Raw genomic sequence first — 19,320 nt, forward strand, 5'->3', positions numbered from 1 at the left:
ACGACACGAAAGAAAGAGAGGTTGAACAGGCTAGTAATAGGGGTTGCAATAATTTCAGCAGATAATTTTAGAAAGAAAGGGTCCAGATTGTCAAGCCCAGCTGATTTGTAGGGGTCCAGATTTTGTAGCTCTTTCAGAACATCAGCTGAATGGATTTGGGAGAAGGAGAAATGGGGGGGGCTTGGGCGAGTAGCTGTGGGGGGTGCAGTGCTGTTGAATGCAGTAGGGGTAGTTAGGTGGAAAGCATGGCCAGCCGTAGAAAAATGCTTATTGAAATTCTCAATTATAGTGGGCTTATCGGTGGTGACAGAGTTTCCTATCCTCAGTGCAGTGGGCAGCTGGGAGGAGGTGTTCTTATTCTCCATGGACTTTACAATGTCCCGGAACTTTTTAGAGTTTGAGTTGCAGGAAGCAAATTTCTGTTTGAAAAAGCTAGCCTTGGCTTTTCTAACTGCCTGTGTGTATTGGTTTCTAACTTCCCTGAAAAGTTGCATATCACGGGGGCAGTTCGATGCTAATGCAGAACGCCACAGGATGTTAATCAATCCCAGAACAACAGCAAAGGACCTTGTGAAGATGCTGGAGGAAACGGGTACAAAAGTATCTATATCCACAGTAAAACGAGTCCTACATCGACATAACCTGAAATGCCGCTCAGCAAGGAAGAAGCCACTGCTCCAAAAAAGCCAGACTACGGTTTGCAAATGCACATGGGGACAAGGATCGTACTTTTTGGATCAAAATAGAACTGTTTGGCTATAATGACCATCGTTATGTTTGGAGGAAAAAGAGGGAGGCTTGCAAGCCAAAGAACACCATCCCAACCGTGAAGCCTGGGGGTGGCAGCATCATGTTGTGGGGGTGCTTGCTGCAGGAGGGACTGGTGCACTTCACAAAACAGATAAAATCATGAGGCAGGAAAATGATGTGGATATACTGAAGCAACATCTCAAGACATCAGTCAGGAAGTTAAAGCTTGGTCGCAAATGGGTCTTCCAAATGAACAATGACCTCAAGCACACTTCCAAAGTTGTGGCAAAACTGGCTTAAGGACAACACAGTCAAGGTATTGAAGTGGCCATCACAAAGCCCTGACCTCAATCCTATCTGTGGACAGAACTGAAAAAGCGTGTGCAAGCAAGGAGGCCACCAAACCTGACTCAGTTACACCAGCTCTGTCAGGAGGAATGGGCCAAAATTCATTGTGGGAAGCTTGTGGAAGGCTACCCAGAACATTTGACCCAAGTTAAACAATTTAAAAGGCAATGCTACCAAATACTAATTGAGTATGTAAACTTCTGACCCACTGGGAATGTGATGAAAGAAATAAAAGCTGAAATAAATCATTCTCTCAACTATTATTTCACATTCTTAAAATAAAGTGGTGATCTTAACTGACCTAAGACAGGGAATTTGTATTAGAATTAAATGTCAAGAATTGTGAAAAACGGAGTTAAATGTATTTGGCTAAGATGCATGTAAACTTCCGACTTCAACTGTACCCCTCATTACACATAGACTAATGAGCAGCTTGACTCACCATTGGGTAACTGATGTGATGCGACCAGTAACAGTCAATTCTCCTGAGGGAGTCAAGAGGGACTGAACACTCAGTAAGTCAAAGGGAAACTCTGGCCTTGATGGACATAACGACAGTGTAGTTCGTTAGCATTCATTAGTACAAGATGTGCCAAGTGACATGGCTGACTGGATGAAAACATAGGATATACTGCAACTCAGTCCAGAACAGTTCTAATTAGTCAGAGGAAAAATACCTGGGTTCAAATAGTATTTGAAATCTTGCTGCTGTAGCCAGTCAAATCAGATTAGAACTCAACCCGAGAGCTTCTGAGGACACGGAGAGATCACGTACTGGTGAGATGCTTACATCTCGTGCTTCCACACCTGCATTGCTTGCTGTTTGGGGTTTTAGGCTGGGTTTCTGTACAGCACTTTGATATATCAGCTGATGTAAGAAGGGCTATATAAATACATTTGATTTGAATACCTCCTGATCCAATTAGAGATACTGGGGGATGAATCCGGTCTGTCCTCGGGTTTTACTGACACATAAAACAATGTCTGATCAGCCACGACTACATGCCATTAAACACCCTATCAGAACAGATAGGATGACTGCAGGCAGTGTAGGATTGATCAGGTACACAACGCCAACCGGGTTATAGGAGTTTTAATGGCCGGGAGGTGCAAGCAATGGCATAATGCTAAGTAGTCTTGGGTTGTGCAAGCCGGAACGCCTTACTGGAGCAGGAGCCTTTCTCCGGTTTCTGTAGCGTGAGGCAGCTTGATGTACAAGCACACACCCTGGACAGGACGCCAGTCTATCGCAGGGCCTTACCACAAATATATCTCTTTAATGCTGAGTGCTAAGCAGCGACACACCGGAACCTATTTTTACAGTCTTTGGTATGATTTGGCCGGGGATCGCACTCCCATCCTTCCAATCTCAGGGCGGACACAAACCACAAGGACAGTGAAATTGTGGCGTAATGCTAAAGGGCTGGATAACTAAACCGCTAAGAAGCCAACAAGGCTGAATGGTCAAAGAACATAAAACAAAGTTCACCTACTCCAGATAGATAGGCTAAAGCAGATGACGGCATAACTGCTAGCAGGGGTTTATGGCAGAATGCTAAAGCCTCGCTTATCACAGTGCTAACAAGGCTGCATGAGTTCTAAAGTAAAGGTCACCCAGTTGGCATACGACACTCCACCAGGCAACCGTATACATTTGGCTGCTTCTCGTAAACTGAGACATCCAGGGATGGAACCAGCCCTGACATTTTAAATGTGAGTCAGCAGCCAGCCTACCTGACAGAGAAGACTCAGTGTGCGTCACAAATTGCACCCTATACCCTGTATACAGCGCATTCGGAAAGTATTCAGACCCCTTGACTTTTTCCACATTTTGTTACATTACAGCCTTATTCTAAATGGATAAAAATATATATATATTGTCAGCAATCTACACACAATACCCCATAATGACAAAGCGAACACAGGTTTTTAGAAATGTTTGCAAATGTATTAAAAAAAATTCAGACCCTTTGCTACGAGACTCGAAATTGAGCTCAGGTGCATCCAGTTTCCATTGATCATCCTTGAGATGTTTCTACAACTTGGAGTCCACCTGTGGTAAATTCAGTTGATTGGACATAGCGCTGTGGCTGTCACGAAATTGTGTCAGCCGGTGATTGTCAAGCAAATAAATAGTCGGTCTCATGGTAATTGACCGTTAATTAACATAAAGACATTTAGCATCTCCTGGCTACAAGCCATTTAAAAAAGTCTAATAAATCCATGTAATATAGCCTACACCTTCACAATAAATCCATTATTTTTAATTGTGAAATCCAGTTTAACAAAATATTGCTGAAAGACAAATGGAGTACCACTGAACCATGAAAGACACTTTCTACACAGAGTACCTCCTAAGGGACACCAATCTAATACAGAGCAGAATAAATACACAGCTAAAACACAGGGGACAGAATAAGCATTGGACTGAGATTCGAGGGGACTTCGAAGAGAACGTTAGTTAGGCCATATGTACCTCCAGGATTTTTACATGTTTTTTTGTTGTTGTTGTGATATATGCTGCAAAGAATGCTTGATTCTGCAGCGGTTTCACATAAAAAAATGTTATGTTAATTTCATATAAAACAATAAGAAATAATGTGTGCTCAGTTCTAGTACGATTTTAAGCAGAATGTCTTGATGCTGTCTGCAGCATGATGAATTATCTAGCATGCACATATGATAGACAGTTTGTATTTATTATGGATCCCCATTAGCTGCTGCCAAAGCAGAAGCTACTCTTCCTGGGGTCCAGCAAAATGTCTCTGAAGCCGCTGTGCTCAGCCGGAGAGCGTGGCTCAATCCTTCATTGTGATTTATTGATTCATTGCGGCCAGCAGTTCAAACAAAAAGAATAAATGATTATTCTCGAGTCAATAAAAATAGTTGTTTGAAAAGAATGAATCGTTTGCAAACTGCACATCACTACCACAGATTTCCCCGCTATTGCTTTGGCCATGGTTATCTGCCGACTTCCGCTACTGTGGTGAGTGTACGGACATTCTTTGCACATGCCTTGCTGATTCGAAGTGACTTTCTCTTGTGTTCATGTAAAATAGGGATGGGCAACTGGCAGCCCCCCTTTTGTAGGCACGTGGATCAATTTCCAAAGTCAGCCGGGGTCTGAACTACTTGCACATCATCGTCTGCACATCTATCACTCCAGTGTTAATGCTAAATTGTAATTATTTATTGCCTTACCTCCATAATCTTACTCCATTTGCACACACTGTACATTGATTTTTCTATTGTGTTATTGACTGTATGTTTGTTTATTCCATGTGTAACTCTGTGTTGTTGTTTTTGGTCGCACTGCTTTGCTTTATCTTGGCCAGGTCGCAGTTGTAAATGAGAACATGTTCTCAACTGGCCTACCTGGTTAAATAAAGGTGAAATAAAAACAACAAACACTTGAGAGTTCCAATAGTAGAATACAAAAAGGTGCAATTTCTAAATGCGGTTGTGCATAAGCAGTTTCTCTTGTCATGTCACTCAGCTAAAATCATTTTAGATTGGTAAATTAGCTGGCTAGACTATCGTCAAATTACCGATTCCGTTAGTCATGCCGATTACATTAGTCAATCTCACTCAGATATCATATTAAAAACCGCAAACATTTCTTTCTCTCCTTCATATAGAACAATTTGTAGAATTTCAGAAAATTAGTTGCACAATTGCAAAGTATTCTTTGATCCATGACAAAATGTGTAGAATTGCAGACCCGCGAACCACTGCAGCCCCTCAAGATGAGTTCATATTTTTTGTGGACCCCACCTCCTTCCAAATTGCACATTTCTGATGTAAAACATTTGGAAATAGTTTTGCACGGTCTTCAGCTGTGCCAACTGTTGGTAAATGAGATGGATTCCTGTTCATTGTTCTGCCTGTCATCAAATGTCAGCTTCACATGCTGACGGGGAAAATAACTTTTGTTCATATGTGGTTTGATTGGGCGGTTTCACTCGGTAACAGTGCTCAAACTTGCGAACCCTCTTTTGATTGGACTATTTTATGCGGTAATAGTGCGGTGATTGGTCAAACTTGCGAGCTCTCGCATAATGTGTGTGGATTGGTTGATTTTACATTCAATTATGCAATCGCAGAATCCTGGAGGGACTGAAAAATATACAGTATAATGCAGCTACGGTTTGGGAGAATGTGTCTGTCTGCTACAATTCTGGCGTTTGGCTTCTAAAGCCCTCTGAGCTTTAAGTCCTACCATCCAAAATGTCACATTTACACAACAACACCACTGGTCTTTAGGAAACAATACCCACATTCCTTCCTGTTCATGGGCCATCACACAACAAATCACAGCACTCCATCTACAGTGATAACTGAGGTTTGTGAGCAGATAAGACTGGCCTTTGAGTCACAATAGAAAAATCAACGGCAGGTCTGAACCTCTTGAATGACCATTCAATTGTTTTAATGCCGCCATGGAATCGATTACCATGAAAAAACCTTTAGGTGACCGCCAAAGTAGCAAAACGCCCCAGAATGCTTGATATAGGGGGGAAAATATTTTATTCCACTCAAGGTCACACGTGGGAGATAGCCTGTCTCATACAGACAGAAGTAAATTAATTGCAAATGAACCTGAACATCCTTAGCACATGCGTTTGTTTTGTCTGTTACATGTAACCAAGCTCTGCTTCTTGACCGTCTCCCACGTTAAGGAACGATAGATGGTGTAAGATGGATAGACCCGTTACTCATTCTCCATTTCTATAGGAGCTCAGTACCTGTCTCTCTGTAGGAGCGTCCTGTAGATCAGTGATCACCACATTAGCGAGTCCATTCCTCAGCCTGTCTGACAGACCTGATGCCAAATGCTGCTGAGAACAGACTTAATAAAACTCTCCTCCTCTCGGGTCAGCTGAAGTAATCCATCACTAACATGCTTCCCTGGCAACATCAAGTCTGGTCAAATCAGGTAAGATTTGACTTCATCATTAATAGTTTGACTTCCCTCAGGCCAACCACTAATATTTAACACATCAATGCAGGCCGATTACTGACAGTAATGAAAATGGCTGGTAGCTCAGTGACAGGGCACCAAGACTTACTGATATATGGATGTTTTTGACCACTCATTTACCTGCTATAAACACTAACTGTATGGCATATACTAGAGACTGATATTCAAAATCGGGACTCCTGCAGGACTCAAGAGTCTAAAATAAGTTGCCATTTAAAAAACTAAATTGGTCACCACACCTTATTGGATTTAACATTGCGGAACCAATTGTCTTTTTTGTAAACTTAAGTTTAATTGTAAACATTTGGAAAAGACACAAATGTCATGGACAAAATTGGCACTCCGGAGCTAGTACTTGGTTGCACAGCCTTTGGCCACGATAACCGCAGACAAATGCATTTTCGTAGCCATCAATGAGCTTGGTGCACCTTTCTACTGACAATTGGCAGAAAACTGCTCTAATTCTTCAATATTTGAGTGGTTCCCTTCACCAACTGCTGTTTTCAGATCTCGCAATAGGTTTTGGATGTGATTCAGATCTGGACTCTTCCCTGGCCACACCAGAACAGTCCAGCAACTATTCCTAAACATTCCTAGGAGCTTTTTTTACGTGCGTTTGTGGGTTGTTGTCTTGCTCGAAGACCAAAAACATTAAATTGAGACCCAGTTTTTAGACACTGGCTTAAACATTGGACTACACAATACCTGATAATCTGCTGATTTCATGGTGCCTTGCGCACGTTCAAGTCTCCCAGCACCAGAGGCCACAAAGCAACGCCACAGCATTATCAAACCTCCCCGCGTTTGATTGTAGGGAGGGTGATATATTCTTTGAATGAGAAAAGGGCTACGTCAAAGAAGGATGGGAGAGGCTTAATAACCATTCTAACACAGGCTCAGTGAAGCTTGATAAGAACAAACCAACTGGTTCAGAGACCCAATAGGAGGGAACACAGAAAACAGGCTGTGTGATGTTAGATAACAGACTACAGCAGTTAAAAGGATGGAATGGGGAAGTTGTGATGGGTTGATAACACAGCGAACTAGGACAAAACGGGTTAGTAACGCCATACTGAAATGACTTCAGAGACATGGAGATGAACGAACATGGTACGATATTGGACATGGGATGTATAATATACCATGAAACATCTAGTTGTTACTGATATCTGTACATGCAAAAAGCATGTGGCAAAAAAGGAGCAAATTGTACTTTGATGGGAAGGCCTCTCATGGTTCATGGACGTAATGTAATAACATTGTGAAAAAAAGTGATCCACATCCCCACACAGACCTTCTGAGCACCTTCTCAGAAAGGAGATTTAAGACAGAAACGGGAAAACAGAAACAGAGGGGTACCAATCCAAAATACAGAAGTAAGAAGAGCTTTAGATTTTGCTTTGGCATTTTATTTGTGGTGCAGCCTGAGCCTCCACTCAACACTTTAAACTAAAAAAGAAAGAAAGAAAGAAAGAAAGAAAGAAAGTCTCCTCATGGAAGATTCTGACACAGCAGCAGCAGAAGTGCAGGACCGTAGCCCGTGGCGACCAGGGTTACCAAACATCATCGTTCAGCTGAACTCATAAACAGACCGAGTGAGTGTCCGAAATGGCACCCTATTCACTATGTAGTGCACTACTTTTGACCAGAGCTCAGGGTACCCCTCTAAAGAGAATGTGTTCTGAATGACCTACCTAAAAGCAAACTCAATAAAGGGAACGGGGTGCTATTCTAGACACAGCCATGATCCCTTTCTGCAGTCTCCTGGTTCACAAGAAGCCCTTCATCAATCATAGCGTGACCAATCGCAGTGATATCTAAAACAGATTCAAACTCATAACTGGAACCCATTTGTCGTAACAAGCCGTCTGACCTGTGCTAGTGTCAAGGTCAGGGGGACAGAGAAAGAGAGGTGGAGTGAAGGATAGAGGGAGAGGGGAGAGAGCGAGAGAAGCTTCATAAAAGAAGAATATCATAAAAGTGCCTTCAGTCATATTCTATATGGCAATAATAAAACCCAGGTCAACGTCACACAGATTTCCATCATGAGCGTCGCTCCTGTTTTTATTCAGCCCATCATTCATCAGATTCTCATTTCTTTCACCTCGTCTTTCTCCAAATAACTTAAAAAGCCACATGTCCACAAAACGACTAGAGGCATTCAGCCAGTGTAAGGGGACAGAATACCGATTAGAACAGCTCAATAAAACACTAGCCTTTATATACAAATTACTTCTGTCTGACTGTGTGTGGGTCAATAATAAGCATGGCTGAACGCCAGACAGCTCAACCTCAAAAACAGACGTCGAGGCATCAAACAGACTCCGTTTTAAACAGCCCATTCAGTTAAAACGTGTTGTGTGACGAGGAGCTTCTCTTACCAGCCAGCCAAACGTAGGAGGACTGAGAGTTGGGCTTCCTGGAGAATCAATTAAAACTCTGTGGTGCCGTCATCATTTGGGGCGGCAGGTAGCCTAGTGGTTAGCGCGTTGGGCCTGTAACCGAAAGGCTGCTGGATCGAATCCCCGAGCTGACAAGGTAAAACTCTGTCCTTCTGCCACGTAACCCACTGTTCCCTAGTAGGCCGTCATTGTAAATAAGAATTTGTTCTTGCCTAGTTAAAAAGTTAAATAAAGTTTAAATAAAATTGAAATCATTAGCAATGCAATCAGCACAGTCTTACAACACACGAGACCAGTGAGTGACAGAGAGCAGAGAACATAAGCGCCAACACAGAGGTAGAGAAACTTCACTTAGAAGAACAATACTTTTATTGTCCCTTGTCAGAGTGCGCCAGCTTGTAGCCCTAAAACCTGGAAATAAGTTACCTCAGGTTCATTCAGGCATCTCTATGGGAAAAATGAATGGGGAATTAATAGGGTTTTGGAATAAACGCAGGAAATAAGGGCTGTGGATAACACAGGAGATGTTCTGTCCTATGAGATAATAGCAGATCTTTATGAATGATGTGCTTTGTGCATTTTAGAACTACATAAACTCTTCAAAATTCACAAAGTGGCATTAGCTGATGAAGATTATCTCATAGAACAAAATGTATAAGATCTCCTACACCTGTGTTTACCACAGATTTTCCACGTTTATCCAAAAACGCCATTCATTTTCCTCATATTCTTTGTCCAACGAACCATGGCAGAGTTAAACGCCATTACTATTACTCTATTTTCTGAACATGCAGAGAACTGACAGATTCTTTTTTTTCAGGCAGACTCTGGACAGCCCTACTGAGACATATAGAGAAGGCTGCTGGAGAGGACCCAGGAGTCTGTCCCGACACATTAGCAGCCATCAGACGTCACTAAACACCATTATCTAGCTTCGAGGCTGGAGGTGCACAGCCTGCACACATTAGTGGATGTACCAGGAAAAACAGCACTATAATCACTGTGTGTGTGTGTGTGTGTGTGTGTGTGTGTGTGTGTGTGTGTGTGTGTGTGTGTGTGTGTGTGTGTGTATATATGTGAAATGATTTTATTCTCAGAATCCTTTCCTTGAATAGAGAGATGGAACATCAAAAGGTGCACTGATGTCTGAGTGTATGTATGTATGTATGTATGTATGTATGTATGTATGTATGTATGTATGTATGTATGTATGTATGTATGTATGTATGTATGTATGTATGTATGTATGTATGTGTGTATGTGTGTATGTATGTGTGTATGTATGTGTGTATGTATGTGTGTATGTGTATATATAGTTCTGTCTGTGTATGGCAGATATTAGGAGCTCAGATTAGCACATAACGCAGAGAGCCCACCGCACTACTGTAACCCAGTCAGGAGACTATAGAATATGTAGTCACAGAGTCCTTGTGAGACACAGTAAAGGTAGTGTTCATGACAGAATGTATTTTTCATGGTCCTTCGAACCAGATCATTCTGTATGCATACATCATTTTTAAAATTGTGGTAGGTACAATGTATGTATGTATGTATGTATGTATGTATGTATGTATGTATGTATGTATGTATGTATGTATGTATGTATGTATGTATGTATGTATGTATGTGTTCCTCACCTCCTTGTCCATGCTGTCCAGGTCTTCTTTACAGAATGTGTAGAGAGGGTTGGTCTCTGACATGCTGGGCTGGCGTTCCCTCCGGCGGCAGGAGGGTCCAGGCTGCTCCTCGTCTTGACTGGAGGGACCCGCCGTCTCCCCCTGCTGGTCCTTCTGACCCCCCCTGGTCACATCACAACAAACAACCATCAGCCAGACTCAAACATCTCCAACTATTACCCAATTAGCCATAAACTCATTGTGAATCCCCATGAGAAAACTGGAGCCTTTTTAACACTGGTGGTCTGAAAGAAGAGACACAAAAACACCCTTTGTGTGATTATAATTACATTCAGCCTCCAGAACAGACACACTTCCCCATTATGTTCTGAACTCCTAGTAGAGGCTCAGGCTTACGGCCTTAGAGGGTAGCTGGAGTATACAGCTAATATGCAACCATACTAGACATTTATACAAGTCCTGTTAAAAGGCAGGTGAAATGTGGTCGGCCACAAACACATTACTGAGGCTGGAACGGATGGTAATATACACACACACACACACACACACATCTACCCCCCAACTCCATTTGTCTCTAGGTTTGTGTGCGTTTCCAAAGATATGGGAGAAAGTCAAGGACAGGTGTTACGTAGGAAGGATACAGTAAAACTATACATCCATATAATCAAAAAGACAGATGCTACCCATTAAACTTTCCGTTTTTAATCTAGGACAATGTCGACACGTAGCAGGACACACAATCTGTGATGTCTACCACAGAGTGGAGGAGGAGAACAAGTAGGGAAAGAGGGTGGAGGGAGAGACGATGGGAGTAGGGGTGCCATTTTGGGGCTTTTAAAAACGCTGTGAAAATGAGATATTTCCCAGTGGGAGAAAGGGCGGTTTGCAGACCAGCGAGAGATCCACTGGGATAGTAGGAAATTACAGATATACTCCATTTTACACCAAGCAGGATACATAACATGTTCTAAATGAAGCCTACTCAAAATAATATTGCCCTTCATTGATGAACCTGATTGGTCTATTTCAGCAAGGTCCTCCTGGCCAGTCACATTGTGAAGGACGTTTGGACATCACAGCCACTTCTCCCAATGGCTGGTATTTGCTACTGTTTAGCATTTTACAGATGAAGGAGAACCCAGAAGCGGCCTGTCCTTGAATAAGCTACAAGAAGCTCCTGAGAAGCGAGGCTTAGAGAACATGTTTTGCTAAATGTTTAGGATATCTTAGGACAGCCAAGCTGAGGCTGTGTGTATGGAGCCAAGGTGAGGCTGGGAAAATAATTAGAGCCCGACCAATAACAAATAAACTAGGATGAAAAAAGGGAATCTCATGCGGCTCTGAACACTAGTGGCCATAATCATGATGTGTCATTATTGTCACAATGTATGAAATCAACATTTGAAGCATAGTTACTGGACAATTGCACTTTTGGATGGCAGCTTATGAGAATTCGGTGTGGGAAAAGTATGCTTTTTAATTTCCCCGCAGTAAAACATCGGATTGGCAGATATCGGTAAGTTTGAGTACCTCGCAAAAATAGGAATCCGACCCCAAAAGAAACACCAGTCGGGCTTTAAAAAAAATAATTGCTCTTTAGGAAGACTGGCACGTCTCACAACTATCATGTTAGAGGACCTCATTGAGAACAGGGGTGTATCTAGTTGAGGATAAACAAGTGAGACTGGCTGGGCCCTCTGAGTGGTGATGTAGAGGAATGTTTCTCAGAAACTGAGAAAGTAAGTATTGAGAAATTAAGAGGTGAATGACACTCCACATCACCCAGGATGCACTGCAGGCGGCAGCACTTCCTCCTGGCGGTCTCCAATTTGGCGAGGAGCTTCATGTGATGATTCCACTCTAAAACTCAGCTTTCTGCCTCACTGTGTGTGTGTGTGTGTGTGTGTGTGTGTGTGTGTGTGTGTGTGTGTCCAAAACTATTCCTCCGTGTGGCTCACCATGCTCTGCTGCGAAGCGTCATTGTGATGTTAATAACATGACATACACTACATGACCAAAAGTGTGTGGACACCTGCTCGTTGAACATCTCATTCTAAAATCATGGGCATTCATATGGAGTCGGTCCCCCCTTTGCTGCTATAACAGCCTCCACTCTTCTGGGAAGGCTTTCCACTAGATGTCGGAACAATGCTGCTGGGGACTTGCTTCCATTCAGCCACAAGAGCATTAGTGAGGTCAGGCACTGATGTTGGGCGATTAGGCCTGGATCGCAGTCAGCGTTCCAATTCAGCCCAAAGGTGTTTGATGGGGCTGAGGTCAGGGCTCTGTGCAGGCCAGTCAAGTTCTGCCACACCGATCTCGACAAACCATTTCTGTATGGAGCTCGCTTTGTGCACGGGGGCATTGTCATGCTGAAAAAGGAAAGGGCCTTCCCCAAACTGATGCCACAAAGTTGGAAGCACAGAATCACAGAATGTGAACGCACAGAATGTCATTGTATGCTGTAGCGTTAAGATTTCCCTTTACTGGAACAAAGAGACCTAGCCCGAAACATGAAAAACAGACCCAGACCATTATTCTTCCTCCACCAAACTTTACAGTTTGCACTATGCAGTTGGGCAGGTAGCTTTCACCTGGCATCCGCCAAACCAAGATTCGTCCGTCGAACTGCAAGATGAGGAAGCATGATTCAACACTCCAGAGAAGGTGTTTCCACTGCTCCAGGGTCCAATGGCGGCGAGCTTTACACCTCTACAGCCGACGCTTGGTATTGCGCATGGTGATCTTAGGTTTGTGTGTGGCTGCTTGGCCATGGAAACCCATTTCATGAAGCTCCCGACGAACAACTGTTGTCCTGATGTTGTTTCCAGAGGCAGTTTGGAACTCTGTAAGGAGTGTTGCAACCGAGGACAGACAATTTTTACATGGTACAGGGTTCAGCACTCAGTGGCCCGTTCTGTGAGTTTGTGTGGCCTACCACTTCGTGGCTGAGCTGTTGTTGCTCCTAGACGTTTCCACTTCACAACAAAAGCACAGTTGACCGGGGCAGCTCTATCAGGGCAGAAATTTGACAAACAGTTGTTGGAAAGGTGGCATCCTATGACGGTGCCATGTTGAAAGTCACTGAGCTCTTCTGTAAGGCCATTCTACTGACAATGTGTGTCATGATTGCATGGCTGTGTGCTCGATTTTATACACCTGTCAGCAACATCCATTCATTTGATGGGGTGTCCACATACACACAAGTATCTGGCTGAAAGCAGGAAGTTATGTAGCCACTGGCAGATATCGTCCGGTAAACAGATGCCAGACAATTTAGAGACAAAACATTTTTCACAACATTTTGAGCCAGCTCAAAAAGAAATCATCAACACCAAGCCTAGGATGTTAACCCTTTTGTACCTGGCAATTGAGGTGTGACAGATGCTTTTGGTGACTCACATAGGAAGGACAGAGGGTTTTCTAACATGAGAGACTGAATCTCGACAAACTCTGGGTAAAGAAGCTTCCTACACTACTGAAAACAGAATCACGTGCAAACACCGCAAGTAATAAACCCATCACGTTGGACTGGGAAGTAGAACTCAGTTAATACAACTACAACTTCTTGTGGCTGCTTGCTGACTTACGAGCCGTTTCCCGTCACATTCGTCACAGCCCCAGCGTTTAATCTCCTCCATTCCAGCATTAACATGCTAATTCATCTTCACCTCTAGCTATAGAGCAGAGTGAACAGGCAGAAATTCCAGCAGCAAAATCGGCTAATCATTTCATTCCAGGAGAACAATCCCAAAGCTGCCAACGCCCGCCTGACTTTACGATGCTCAGATTTTTATTTAGAGCCTGAGATTAATGTATAGATGGATTCTCGGAGAAAATCCAATTTGGCACAAGAAGGGAAAGGCCGCACATAGCACATAGGCCTCTCAGACCAGGGCATTAGATATAGAAATATACATGCATCTCCAGAGTTGCAGTGCTGAACAGGCACTTCTCCCTCTAGCAGACAATATATTCTCACTTTCGACACAGCTCTAAATGATTGGGTCAGAGCTCAGAGGGAGCATGGCCAGGTCGGTCGGGGAGCCGCCTAAACGCCTGCTGCTCTGCTGCTAGACAGACAGGTTGTCTCCGGCCTCCAAATAGAAATATGATTAACAGGCCAGACACTGTTCTCTACGTTACAGCTGTAAGCATTGCCAGGGTTTTCAGTGGTCTTCTGTCTACAGGGCCGGTGTCTACTAAAAGGTGAGGCAATACATTTCCATTTCAGTCATTTAGCAGAAGCTCTTATCCAGAGCGACTTACAGGAGCAATTAGGTTTAAGTGTCTTGCTCAAGTAGATGTCGACAGATTATTTACCTAGTCGGCTCAGGTATTCACTCTTAACTGCTAGGCTACCTGCCGCCCTATAGCAGCTAGAGGTCGACCGATTAATTAGGGCCGATTTCAAGTTTTCCTAACAGTCGGTATTTTTGGCCACCGATTTGCCGATTAAAAAAAAATATCTTCTTTTTATAAATATTTTTTAACTAGGAAAGTCAGTTAAGAACACATTCTTATTTTCAATGATGGCCTAGGAACGGTGGGTTAACTGCCTTGTTCAGGGGCAGAAGGACAGATTTTTACCTTGTCAGCTTGGGGATTCAATCTTGCAACCTTACTAGTCCAACGCTCTAACCACCTGCTTTACACTCCACGAGGAGCCTGCCTGTTACGCGAATGCAGTAAGAAGCCAAGGTAAGTTGCTAGCTAGCATTAAACTTATCTTATAAAAAACAATCAATCAATCATAATCACTAGTTAATTACACATGGTTGATGATATTTCTAGTTTATCTAGCCTGTCCTACGTTGCATAGAATCGATGCGGTGCGCATTCGCGAAAAAGGTTGCTCCAACTTGTACCTAACCATAAACATCAATGTCTTTCTTAAAATCAATACACACGTATATATTTTTAAACCTGCATATTTAGTTAATATTGCCTGCTAACATGAATTTCTTTTAACTAGGGAAAATGTTCACTTCTCTTGCAACAGAGTCAGGGTATATGCAGCAGTTTGGGCCGACCTGGCTCATTGCGAACTAATTTGCCAGAAATGTATGTAATTATGACATAACATTAAAGGTTGTGCAATGTAACAGGAATATTTAGACTTATGGATGCCACCCGTTAGATAAAACACGGAACGGTTCCATATTTCACTGAAAGAATAAACGTGATAGGTCATTAATATGGTCGAATCCGGAAACTAAGGCTCGTGTTTCTGTGTTATTATGTTATAATTAAGTCTATGATTTGATAGAGCAGTCTGACTGAGCGGTGGTAGGCACCAGCAGGCTCGTAAGCATTCATTCAAAACAGCACTTTACTGCATTTTGCCAGCAGCTCTTCGCAATGCATTGCGCTGTTTATGACTTCAAGCCTGTCAACTCCCAAGATGAGGCTGGTGTAACCGATGTGAAATGGCTAGCTAGTTAGCCGGGTGCGCGCTAATGGCGTTTCAAACGTCACTCGCTCTGAGACTTGGAGTAGTTGTTCCCCTTTCTCTACATGGGTAACGCTGCTTCGAGGGTGGCTGTTGTCGATGTGTTCCTGGTTTGAGCCCAGGTAGGAGCGAGGAGAGGGACGGAAGCTATACTGTTACACTGGCAATACTAAAGTGCCGATAAGAACATCCAATAGTCAAAGGTATATGAAATACAAATCATAGAGAGAGGGAAATAGTCCTATAATTCCTATAATAACTACAACCTAAAACTTCTTACCTGGGAATATTGAAGACTCATGTTAAAAGGAACCACCAGCTTTCATATGTTCTCATGTTCTGAGCAAGGAACTTAAACGTTAGCTTTCTTACATGGCACATAATGCACATTTACTTTCTTCTCCAACACTTTGTTTTTGCATTATTTAAACCAAATTGAACATGTTTCATTATTTATTTGAGGCTAAATTGATTTTATTGATGTATTATATTAAGTTAAAATAAGTGTTCATTCAGTATTGTTGTAATTGTCATTATTACAAATAGAAAAATAATAAAACAATTAAAAAAGTAAAACATTCGGCCGATTAATCGGTATAGGCCCTTTTGGTCCTCCAATAATCGGTATCGGTGTTAAAATCATAATCGGTCGACCTCTAATAGCAGCCATCAGAGCAGACAGGATAGACAGGTCAGACACAAGCTGCGTTCCAGAACTGGTACGAGACCAGGTGTCCCTGCTCATCTAGGTATGAGGGTGGGGGGGGGGGGCAAGAGGACTTAGGAGGAGCTGCTTACCAGGTACTTAGAAGCACTGAAAAGCCAACCATCTATCTCAGATATCAATACATCTGAAGGAGTACCACAGAAGAAGAGGACATATCTGAATGTTATACGTGCACTTTGTTACAAAGTCAAAAAAGTACACGTCATGCACAGTTGAGAACATGTTTGAATAGCCAAGTCAGTACCTCAGGGATGTCTGGTCACCGTGGGCAGCAGATATGGAGGCCTGGAGGTAAGATGGTGGTCTGGAGACCTGAAGCCCGCGGCGAATCAGCTTCCCCGTGACCGGGTCGTACGTCCGCACCTCAGGGGCAGCTGGAGGGGGGAGGTGGAGGGGGGCAGGGGGGAACAGGGGGTTCTGGAAGGACCCTTGGTGGTCAGGGAACGTGGCTGGACTGTTGCTCCTAAAGACAGACAGAGAAACACCATCAGATAAAATGTGCAAGTGTGTGTGTACTGTTGTGACTGTGTGTGTGTGTGTGTGTGTGTGTGTGTGTGTGTGTGTGTATGTATACCGTTGGGTCTTGGTGTAGTCCTCCTTCAGTGGATACAGTGATTCATCCACCCTTTCCCAGCGCTCCAGACATCCCCACAGCCAATCAGGATTCACCACATAGAGACGTTTACAGCCTTGGGCCTGACGCACCTTCTCTGTACCTGGGAGAGAGACGGGGATAGCTAGGATCAATCAACCAATCAAGAAGAGGAATTAACTGTCTGTCGTTAGATACCACTCTTAACAACCAAGCTGCATAAATAAAAGGAAAGGGGGATACCTAGTCAGTTGTCAACTGAATGCGTTCAACATTTAACCCAACCCCTCTGAATCAGAGAGGTGCGGGGGGCTGCCATAATTGATATCCAAGTCTTCGGCGCCCGGGGAACAGCGGGTTAGCTGCTTTACTCAGGGGCAGAACGACAGATTTTTACCTTGTCAGCTGGGGATTCGATCCAGAGAGAGCAAACTGAAGAGAGAAATATCCAGCAACTCTCGGATGACAATGGAAGTTGATTTTATTGTTAAAACCAACTTTCGGCTGTAGCCTCCATCATACATTCAAAGCCAATTAACAATTGTCCTGAAGCATTTCATTTTCCACCAATGCATTAGGTTCCATTGACAATCAGTTTCTGTTTAATTGGCATTACCTAAGTTCAGACGAGGGCTGGGAGCAGCAATTTCCATTTGACTTGGGGCTATTGATGTCTGACACACAGAACTGCATCTAAGAGCAGCAGCGTACCTCATCAGAACACCGTACCTAATTAACACAAGGTTAGCCCATCTCACGGCAACAAGTACTGACCGTGCTCTGCACATCAACAGTCTTTCATTTTTGGCCATATTTTCTCCCCATATGTATCTGATGCGTCTGAAACAGGTTTCTTCTGTTCTGACTGTAGCTAGCTACAAGCCAGGGATCCAGAACAAGAGGTTAGCCCTGAGACTGCACTGCAACAGCGGCCAGACAAATCCTCTGAATATGATCTGACTGACAATGCTGAAATTTGAGATGACTGAAAATAAAAAAATATATATATAAAAAGGAAGCTAATACATTAGTCTGTGAACCGGACGCCACAATTTGGGCAGTCGAGCTCACTTGGTCTTTGTCCCCAGAGTTGGAAAACGTGCTATAGAAGTGCAGCAATGGCAGCTTCATCCCTCCAGCCCACTCTTTTCCCCCCATAGGGATTTTACAATATGACAAACAATGTCAGTAAAACAAGTTACTGGTCACATATACCCTTTGATCATGTATCATTGGAAAGCTTATATTCACAGCTATCCGTCAGACATTTCCAGAATGTTCAGGTCAACAGAACTTTGACATATCAGAATTGCCTGTCTAAATTGCTTTAAAAAGGAAACCCTGATACATTTTAAATGTTGTTTGAGAAGTTTAACTAGGCCACTCAGGAACATTCAATGTCTTCTTGACAAGCAACTCCAGTGTACATTTGGCCTTGTGTTTTAGGTTATTGTCCTGCTGAAAGGTGAATTCATCTCGCAGTGTCTATGGGAAAGCAGATTGAACCAGGGTTTTCCTCTGGGATTCGCTCCAAACATAATGCTTTGTATCCATTTTTATGTTGTTGCAGTATATAAAAGTACCTTGTTGCTAACAGGATGCATGTTTTGGAATATTTTTGTACAGGCTTCCTTCGTTTCACTCTGTCATTTAGGTTAGTATTGTGGAGTAACTACAATGTTGTTGATCCATCCTCAGTTGTCATATCACAGCCATTAAACTCTGTTTTAAAATCACTATTGACCTCATGGTGAAATCCCTGAGCAGTTTCCTTCCTCTCTGGCAACTGAGTTAGGAAGGACGCCTGTATCTTTGTTGTGAATGGGCGTATTGATACAACATCCAAATTGTAATTAATAACTTGCTTAATAACCATGCTCAAAGGTATATTCTGCTTTTTTTATAAATCTACTAATAAGTGCCCTTCTTTCCCTGGTCTTTGTGTTTGAATGGGTTCTTGAAATTCACTTCTCAATTCAGGGACCTTACAGATAATTGTATGTATGGGGTACAGAGATGGGGTAGAAAATCAAAAATCACGTTAACCAATACGCAAATTATTATGCGATTTGTTAAGCACACTTTTCCTCCTGAACTTTAGGCTTGCCGTAACAAAGGGTTTGAATACTTATTGACTCAAGACATTTCAGCTTTTCATTTTTAAAACATAATTCCACTTTGACATTATGGGTTATTGTGTGTAGATGAGTGAAACAAATTAATTCAGGCTATAACAACAAAATGTGGAAAAAGTAAAAGGGGGCGAATACTCTGAAGGCACTGTAAGAGAGCAACTACTTGTTGTATAATGACATTGTCATATGGGAATATCCCTATGGGGAAAATGAATGGGATGGAGGGATGAAAGAAAGAGTGAGAACACAAAGCTGCCATCGCTGCACTGCTATCACACATTTTCAACTCTAGGGAC

The 19,320-nt window shown here is 42.9% G+C and overlaps 1 protein-coding gene across 1 annotated transcript in view; it reads right to left on the reverse strand.

The window, feature by feature from the left end:
• Positions 1 to 19,320, reverse strand: part of LOC106570222 (RNA polymerase II subunit A C-terminal domain phosphatase) — a 116,296-nt gene that overhangs the window by 76,857 nt on the left and 20,119 nt on the right. The window contains exons 9-11 of the mRNA XM_014142316.3: positions 16,872 to 17,013; positions 16,542 to 16,760; positions 10,119 to 10,281 (exon numbers count right to left, since the gene is read on the reverse strand). Coding sequence (XP_013997791.1) covers positions 10,119 to 10,281; positions 16,542 to 16,760; positions 16,872 to 17,013 — 524 coding nt within the window. The remainder of the gene's footprint in view (positions 1 to 10,118; positions 10,282 to 16,541; positions 16,761 to 16,871; positions 17,014 to 19,320) is intronic.

Source organism: Salmo salar, chromosome 14 (genome assembly GCF_965601325.2).
Source record: "Salmo salar chromosome 14, fSalSal1, whole genome shotgun sequence".
Taxonomy (NCBI): domain Eukaryota; kingdom Metazoa; phylum Chordata; class Actinopteri; order Salmoniformes; family Salmonidae; genus Salmo; species Salmo salar.